General features: G+C 49.5%; 1 protein-coding gene across 1 annotated transcript in view; it reads right to left on the bottom strand.

The window, feature by feature from the left end:
* Positions 1 to 8,921, bottom strand: part of JPH2 (junctophilin 2) — a 77,916-nt gene that overhangs the window by 7,572 nt on the left and 61,423 nt on the right. Inside the window, exons 4-5 of the mRNA XM_010829231.1 lie at positions 1,991 to 2,109; positions 9 to 101 (exon numbers count right to left, since the gene is read on the bottom strand). Of these exons, the coding sequence (XP_010827533.1) occupies positions 9 to 101; positions 1,991 to 2,109 (212 nt within the window). The remainder of the gene's footprint in view (positions 1 to 8; positions 102 to 1,990; positions 2,110 to 8,921) is intronic.

The following is an 8,921-nucleotide window of genomic DNA, read 5'->3' as shown; positions in this document are numbered from 1 at the left end:
CGGGAGGCCCGCGGCGCCGGGGCCCCGGTCGGGGGAATCCAGCAGGCTCTCCGAGTTCTCCAGGATCTCCTGGAGCAGCCGGCGCTTTTGATACTCCGGACCTGCGGGGGGACCACAAGGGGAGGTGGGATTCGAAGCTGGGTCCCCGCACCGGCTGACCTTGGGCAAGCCGCTCCAACCCCGCTGAGTCTCGTCAACTTACTCAGCCAGCACTGACCTGCAGCCACCAGGTGCCAAGAACACTGTTTTTAAGCCATTCCCCAATACTAACTCATTTACTCCTTTTAATAACTCTATGCTGCTGCGTTGCTTCAGTCGTGTCCGACTCTGTGCAACCCCATAGACGGCAGCTCACCAGGCTCCCCAGTCCCTGGGATTCTCCAGGCAAGAACACTGGAGTGGGTTGCCATTTCCTTCTCCAATGCATGAAACTGAAAAGTGAAAGTGAAGTCGCTCAGTCATGTCCGACTCTTTGCTACCCCATGGACTGCAGTCTACCAGGCTCCTCCATCCATGGGATTTTCCAGGCAAGATTACTCGAGTGGGGTGCCATTGCCTTCTCCGGAATAACCCTATGAGGTGGATGCTATTATTTAGCCTCCACTGCACATAAGAACTCGGAGAAGGCAATGGCACCCCACTCCAATGTTCTAGCCTGGAGAATCCCAGGGACGGTGGAGCCTGGTGGGCTGCCAACTATGGGGTCGCACAGAGTCGGACACGACTGAAGCGACTTAGCAGCACATAAGAAGAAAAGGAGGCTCAGAGAGGTAAAATGCCTTGCCCAAAGTCACCCAGCTGACCAAGAGCGGAGCCGGGGCTGGCACACAGGCTGTCTGGCTCCAGAGTTTATGCGCTTTATGGTCACACCGGCCTCTTTCCATTCTCTTATCTGAAAAACAGGCCTAATGATATCTATTTCATAAATACTAACTGTAAGATTAATCGAGTGGGAAAAAAAAATGCCTGTGAAATGCTGAGCGCAGAATCTGGCACGTGGTGACAGCTGTTGCTATGACTACCCAAGGCGGAGGCTGCCAGCCAGCGTCGCTCTTCCTGGGACCAGCAGGGGGCGCACTGTGATGGGACGCGTGACTCCTCTTGCCGGGCTGAGATCTGCACTCTGAGGTCTTGTATCTAGCCTCCCTTGCTGCTGCTGCTGCTGCTGCTAAGTCGCTTCAGTCGTGTCCGACTCTGTGCGACCCCATAGACTGTAGCCCACTAGGCTCCTCTGTCCCTGGGATTCTCCAGGCAAGAATACTGGAGTGGGTTGCCATTTCCTTCTCCAATGCATGAAAGTGAAAAGTGAAAGTGAAGTCGTTCAGTCATGTCCGACGCTTCGCGACCCCATGGACTGCAGCCTACCAGGCTCCTCCGTCCATGGGATTTTCCAGGCAAGAATACTGGAGTGGATTGCCATTTCCTTCTGCCTTGCTGCTGCTGCTGCTAAGTCGCTTCAGTTGTGTCCGACTCTGTGCAACCCCATAGACAGCAGCCCACTAGGCTCCTCTGTCCCTGGGATTCTCCAGGCAAGAATACTGGAGTGGGTTGCCATTTCCTTCTCCAATGCATGAAAGTGAAAAGTAAAAGTGAAGTCACTCAGTCGTGCCGGACTCTTAGCGACTCCAAAACCCTTCAACATGGAGAGCACCAGTCGCCCACCCTGATGGACTCCCACCACTGTATTCAAGGGCAAAGTCTGGATCAGAGCCAGGAGGTCCTCCTCACTCTGCAGCCTCATTCCCCAGGGACAGGAGACAGGCTCCAGTTGGGGAAACCTCTTATTACCACCCCAATCTCAGCCTGAGTCCCCTTGACTCATCCCACCTCATGCCTGCACCACGCCCCACAGATGCTCACAGGCATGTGTGGACCCAGAGGAGCATCTCAGCTTTCCACCAAGCAAAGAAAAAGGTGTCCACCTCCCCATCCCCACCCCACGGACTTTCCCCACCCCATCCTGGCCAGTCCCCTCCCTGGCTGGCCCTACCTGGCTGGTAGAAGTCTGGAGCCAGCTCCCTGGCCAAAGTGCGGGCAATGTTGGACTCTTGGTTAGCAGCCAGGGCAGCCTGTTCTGCTGCCTCAGCTTTGGCCTTGGCGTGGCTTGTCCTAAGGAGACGACACGGTGGAGTCTCAGGATCCCTCCAGAGAACCAACCCTCTCTGCCCTTCCTCCCCCACCCACAATGAGACACCCTGGACAACACTTTTGTTAACTTGGGCTGTCAATGAATATTTATTAAGCCCTGTGGTCCAGGCTGTTGTGCGTTCCCCCGACCATTTCCTCTTCTCTCAGGGCACACAGACGGACATCATTTTCCAGCCTCCCTGGGGTTAGGTGTGGTCAGGTGACTGGCTAAAGCATTGTGGGAAGACAGGATGATGCCATTTCCAGGCATGGTCCACAAAAACCTGTCCTGTAATCCACAGTGTCCTCTCTCTTCTCCGCTGTTGCTGGTAAAATGCAGAAGCCAAGCCCCCAGAACAAGGGACTTAACCTCATTTGTGTCACAGCTCTTTTCAACCTGGTGACACCTCTGGACCCTTTCTCGGTATACTGTTTTAAAATGCATAAATTACACAGGATTACAAAGACATGCAATTACACTGACACACCGTTACCAGAATATTTAAAGGAACAAATCTGTAATATAATAATGCATATTCTTCTTTATTAACACATGAAACAAAATATTCAGCAGGCCTATTGACCACCATAATTTAAAAGTATAGATTAGCATAAAGGATATTTCAAGGATACATGCAACAACAGGAATGTGGCATGAAAATATATGTGATTTCTATGAGTGACAAAGTCAGAGATACTGCTAATACTACTGTGATTTATTGCCGACTTCTGTAATTGAAGAAAATACTAAATTTCAGTTACACGTCAGTAAAAATAGAGATGTGGTTTTCCCTGTCCGGATCCCTTCACTGGGCAAATGCACCCACCCTTGGCTGCTGAATTGACTGCTGATGGCTCACTGCTGTCTCAGAGAATTGCAACCAATAAGAAGCTACCTTGTTCCAAAGGTCCATACCCCTCCCCAACCCAAGGAGCCTATAACCAATGACTACTGACACCAGCCAGCCCCTTTTTGCCCCAAGAGGAACCAACTCTTGAGGTACCGCTCAGGCTCCAGAGCCCCACCATGGGATGAGGTTGAAGGACTCCAGAACACATCCCTGCTTAGCTACTTCTATGTCCCAGCCTGCCTCTCTCACTCTCCCTTGCTTCTGAGAGCACTTGCTCCATAAATCGGCAGTGCAAGAATCCTCATCTCAGACTCAGCTTCTAGGGAATCTAACCTAAGGCAGCATCCAGATTCACAGACTCGCTGAATTCTATCCACAGAACCCCCGTGGCCCCCAGGGTCAAGAAACATGGTGGAAGGAACTCAGGTCCACAGATGATTATTGCATGGAGCAAAGCCCACCTCCCCAACAGTTTCATATTAAACATGCAACATTTGAGCATTAAATTTAAACATTAAACTCAGCAAGCCTTAAATGTCTACTGCATTAAGTGCCTAAGATTTGGGGATGTTTATTTCAGCTGTTAATCTAACCTAACTAGGAAACGCACCTACAAAAATATTAACAGCCCCACTAACCAATGGACTTCAAGGTAAAGAAATTAAAGATTATCTCATGTAATCATCATGATGCCTTAGGAAGATGGTGCTCTTATTATTGTCCCTATTTTACAGAAAAGGAAACTGAGGCACAGGCAGGGTAAGTAACTTGCCCAAGGTCACAGAGTCCCTAAGTGCAGCAACTGGGATTTTGAACCCAGGCAAGATGATTCCAGACCCTGTGCTGCTCTGAAGAGTGTGCCGTGGTTGGTCAGGAGCCAAGATTCCAGGGGCAAGACAAGCGCCTTTCAAAAGGAGGAGATGGGCTGGACGCAAGCAACCAAAATTATTTAATATAATGTAACCAAATAAAAGGGATTCCCTGGTAGTTCAGCTGGTAAAGAATCTGCATGCAATGCAAGAGATCCCTGTTCACTTCCTGGGTCATGAAGTTCCCCTGGAGAAAGGATGGGCCACCCACTGCAGTATTCTTGGGCTTCCGTAGTGGCTCAGACGGTAAAGAATCTGCCTGCAATGCTAGAGACTTAGGTTTGATCCCTGGGTTGGGAAGATGCCCTGAAGGAGGGCATGGCAACCCACTCCAACATTCTTGCCTAGAGAATCCCACCGACAGAGGAGCCTGCAGGGCTGCAGTCCGTGGGGTCGCAAAGTCGGACATGACTGAGCGATTAAGCTCAGCACAATTAAGTGCCATTGTGAGAAGTGCCATAAAGGAAGAGTATAGAATGTGATGAAAATGTCCAACAGGAAGGCTTGATGTAGATCAGTGGTGGAGGGGGGGATCAGGCAAGGTTTCGTCGAGGATGTGACAGTTGAGACCTGAAACTGACACATCCATTGATTGGCTCATCAGCACTGAGGCAGGAACAGTGAGCCAGGCAGAGGGAAGGGCATGTGCAAAGGTCCTGAGAGGGGGTACAAGCGTCATGTCTTTGGGGAACTGAAAGGTCCAATCAGTGTCCCCATGAGCAGATGAGTCACTTCCTTGGGGATTTGATCTGCGTGTATCTCCAGCACAAATTGAGCCCCATCTAGAGATGAAGTTTACTAAGCTCCCTCCAGGTGCCAAGCCTTTTGCCTACGTTACGCCTTACAATCCTCAAAACTGCCTGGGAGGTAGCTTTTATTGAATCTACTCCACAGGTGGGGAAACTGAGTCTCAGAGCAATACCTTGCTCAAGGATGCCAAGTAGCAACTGACATTTACAAAGCATTTACAACATGCCAAGAGCTTTATAGAAATTAATCCATTTCATTTTCCCAAGTACTCTTTGTGGCCCATCATCCCTCTTTACAGAGGAGAAATCCAAGGCACAAGAAGGTTTAAGGAGCCCACCTACAACTCATCCAACCAGCAAGTGAAAGCAAGGTTTCAAACAAAGGCTTTCTTGGGCCTAGAGTCTGTGCCTTTTGTCACAGGTTTGTCCTTCCACTCAATAGTAAGTAGTGGGGGACTTCCCTGGTGGTCCAGTGGTTAAGAATCTGCCTTCCAATGCAGGGGACATGGGTTCTATCCCTGGTCGGGGAACTAAGATTCCAATGCTGCTGGGCAACTCCGCCCACACACAGGAACTACTGAGCCCTGCAGGCTCCAGATCTCTGGTCTACAAGAGAAGCCCCACTCACCTCAAGGCGAAGCCCGGGCACCACAACTAGAGGCCCAGCACAGCCAAAGTAATAATAAGTAGTGGAGCTCAAACCCAGAACTGTCTGGTTTCTAAGCCCCTCCACTGCCACAGAAATGTTTACTGAAGAAAATAAGATTATACTGAACGAAAGAATCCATAAAAGAATGCACGCATACATACATGTACACCCGCATGGGCAAGGGGCAGCATAGAGAATAAAGAGCAGGCTTTTGGAATCAGCAGCCCTGGATTCTAACTTTGGCTCGGCCATGGCTGGGGCTAGGGTGCAAATGATGCATTCACCTCAGGCTCAAAATTTAGGGGGCTGACCAAAAAAAATTAAAAACCTCAGTAATCCAGATAAACAATACTTGAATGCAATATTTTTTAAAGTCAAAATTAATGCAGCAATAATCCTTGATGAACAAGTTATGAAAAAAATGTCAATAAAGTCCAAATCCAGACCGTGCACTTCTATGACTCACCTCACTCGCCTCCCCCTAGTCCCAACCCTACAAGGACTCTAGGACCTTGGGTGAATGCTTTGCCTCTCTGTGCCTCAGTTTCTGCGTCTGTAGGATGATAATTCTCCCCTCTTGGAATTGATGTGAATGGCTGAGAAGCAACATAGGAAGGTGTTTAGCCCGGGATGGGGCTGAGGGATGGTGATGGTGGTGGTGGTGATGGTGGTGATGGTGATGGTGATGATGATGGTGTTGATGAGGGTGTTGGCAGCGGTAGAGAAGAAAGAGGAGGAGAAAAAGGAGGAGAAAGATAACATTTGTTACACCGAAACCAACTGTGGAACCAACAAGGGCCTACTGTATAGCACAGGAAACTATAGAAAGAATCTGAAAGAGTATACACACACACATATGTATAATCAAATCACTGGGCTGCACGTCTGAAACTTGCATGATATTGCAAATCAACTATACAATTAAAAACTAAAAAAAGAGAAAAAATGTAGTGCATGCACAACCCCAGACACACGTTTGCCTGTACATGGGTATGTGTTATTCAAAGATCTAAATTTTCAGAGACACTTCCCTGGAAACCTGAAACCCCAGGTTGGGTGGGGGAGGAGGGGAAAGACTGGGCAAACCTTCAAACTGAGAAAATGTCCTTTTTTGGTGGTGTGAGCTGGATGAGGCTTGTTTCCTGGGAAGCTGTGTTGCAGGACGGACTCTTCAGGCCAGAATGGCAGTCTTCACACTGAGCCCTGGAAGGTTCTAGAGGATCAACAATGGACCCTCCAGGGCAACCAGAACAGGGGTCAGAGGGGGATGGCCACACAGCCCCCTCTGTAATAAAGGTAATAAAGGCTGCTGGGTTTGAAGGAAGCACCCTTGACTGATTGAATACCTTACCAGCCCCGCTCCAATGCCTCTGATCTCAGGAATGGCCCCTCAGCTCCCTAGCCCTCAAGCCAGGAATCCCAGTGTCTCCCACACCCTCCTTCCTCATCTTTCAATATTCACAAACAAGCACCACCAACTCCTGTCTCTCCTGCTCCCCCCGAGGCTCTTGGTCTCTATTCTCCATCTTTCCATGGCTCCTCCTGCCAGGTTCCCCTCTGCCCTCTGTAACCTCCCTGCTTCCAGACTCACTCCCTACAACCGATCACACACAGCTTGCTTGCCTCACCTCTTGCTGACAGTCTCTGCAAGGCTTCCTATCTTGCAGAAAGTAAAGTCCAAAGTGCTCAGCACAGCCTTCAAGGCTACCCAGCCTTGAAGCGGCCCTGAAGCGCTGAAGCGGCCCTGATGGGGTGTATCTGGCAGCTTACCAGGTAAACGGCAGGCTGAAGTGCTGCGGTCCAGAGGCTATCTTCTAGTCCAGTGGCACTCACAGTGTGGTCCATGCAGACCCCAGCCCCTCACCACCTGGGCACTTGGTGCAAATGCAGACTGGGGGGGCTCCACCCCAGATCCACTGAATCAGAATTTCTCAGGAGGAGCCCAGGAATCTGTGTTTTATAAGCCTTCCAGCTGCTTCCACTGCTCATTAAAATTTGAGAAGCCTGTGCTGGACAGATAGAAACATCCAGCTCTCTCTTGGGCAGTTCCCAGCCTGCTCAACCATCCAGGAGCCTTGAGGGTCTCCCTTCAAGCACCAGGCTCCCTCCCTGAATCCAGGGCCTGCGAGGGAAATGCAGGCACCATTTCTTTTCCTATGACCACTTGGGGAGGGGCTTTTGGGGAGGGTCTACCAGGAGGGCTCTGCCCCTTCTGTAGAGAAGGGAAGGAGCAGTAACTGGGGCAGGGGGTGGGGCAAGGATCAGTCACCCTTCTTGATTTCATCAGATTTTCTTTCGTCAGCAGGTTAAAAATAAGGCTGGTGGTGGCTCTGGGACAGGGCAGGGCCATAACCCAGTGGGAGCACTCCCGACAGTGTCGACCCTCACTCTTGTCTCCCTTCCCCACCCTGGACCCCTCACCACCCCGGAATAGCTGGCCTCGTTGCCCAGGCGTCTCCATCAAGCTCTGATGGCTTTACTGGGCCAAAGCAGGGGCACCCACAGGAGGCACCCCTGACTCCTCTGCTCTGGTTGTTCCCCCATCTGGAATGTTCCTTTCCCTCCTTCCACCTCCCAGCCTTAAAGGGCCAGCTTCAGACCCACTTTGACTTCCAGATTTATTCAGTTAATGCAACTTTATGGAATGCCTGCTATATGTTAGGAATTTTCTGGGTGCTGTGGCTACGATAGCAAGCCAAGTATCTAAAAATCCCTTGTAGGGGGACTTCCCCGGTGGTCCAGGGACTAAAACTCCATGCTCCCAATACAGGGGGCCCGGGTTTGATCCCTGGTCTGGGAACTAAGATGCTGCCTGCCACAACTAAGACCCAGCATAGCCAAAGTACATAAGTAATTAAGTGAAAGTCATTCAGTCGTGTCTGACCCTTTTCGACCCCATGGACTATACAGTCCATGGAATTCTCCAGGCCAGAATACTGGAATGGGTAGCCTTTCCCTTCTCCAGGGGATCTTCCCAACCCAGGGATTGAACCCAGGTCTCCCGCATTGCAGGCAGATTCTTTACCAACTGAGCCACCAGGGAAGTCCAAAGAACATAAATTAAGATTTTTTTTAAATCCCTTGTAGAACTCGCATTCTGTTGCAGGGGTCAGCAAATTAGGGTAACAGGCCATATCCAGCCTGTTTCTCTATCACCTGTGAACTAAGAATGTTTTTTATACTTTTTAAAGCTGTGAAAAAAAACCCAAATAGTAATTTTATGACACATGAAAACTATACAGAACTTAAATGTGTGTCCATATAAATAAAGTTTTATTGGAACAGAGTCACATGTATTTGTTTACTATTGTCTAGAGCTAAGCGGTTGCCACAGGACTGGAAAAGGTCAGTTTTCATTCCAATCCCAAAGAAAGGCAATGTCAAAGAATGTTCAAACTACCGCACAATTGCACTCATCTCACACGCTAGTAAAGTAATGCTCAAAATTCTCCAAGCCAGGCTTCAGCAATACGTGAACTGTGAACTTCCAGATGTTCAAGCTGGTTTTAGAAAAGGCAGAGGAACCAGAGATCAAATTGCCAACATCCGCTGGATCATGGAAAAAGCAAGAGAGTTCCAGAAAAACATCTATTTCTGCTTTATTGACTATGCCAAAGCCTTTGACTGTGTGGATCACAAGAAACTGTGGGAAATTCTTCAAGAGATGGGAATACCC

The sequence above is a fragment of the Bison bison genome, unplaced genomic scaffold (genome assembly GCF_000754665.1).
Source record: "Bison bison bison isolate TAMUID 2011002044 unplaced genomic scaffold, Bison_UMD1.0 scf7180017864500, whole genome shotgun sequence".
Taxonomy (NCBI): domain Eukaryota; kingdom Metazoa; phylum Chordata; class Mammalia; order Artiodactyla; family Bovidae; genus Bison; species Bison bison.
Note: the sequence above shows the minus strand (reverse complement) of the source record. Positions and strands in the feature narration are given on the sequence as shown.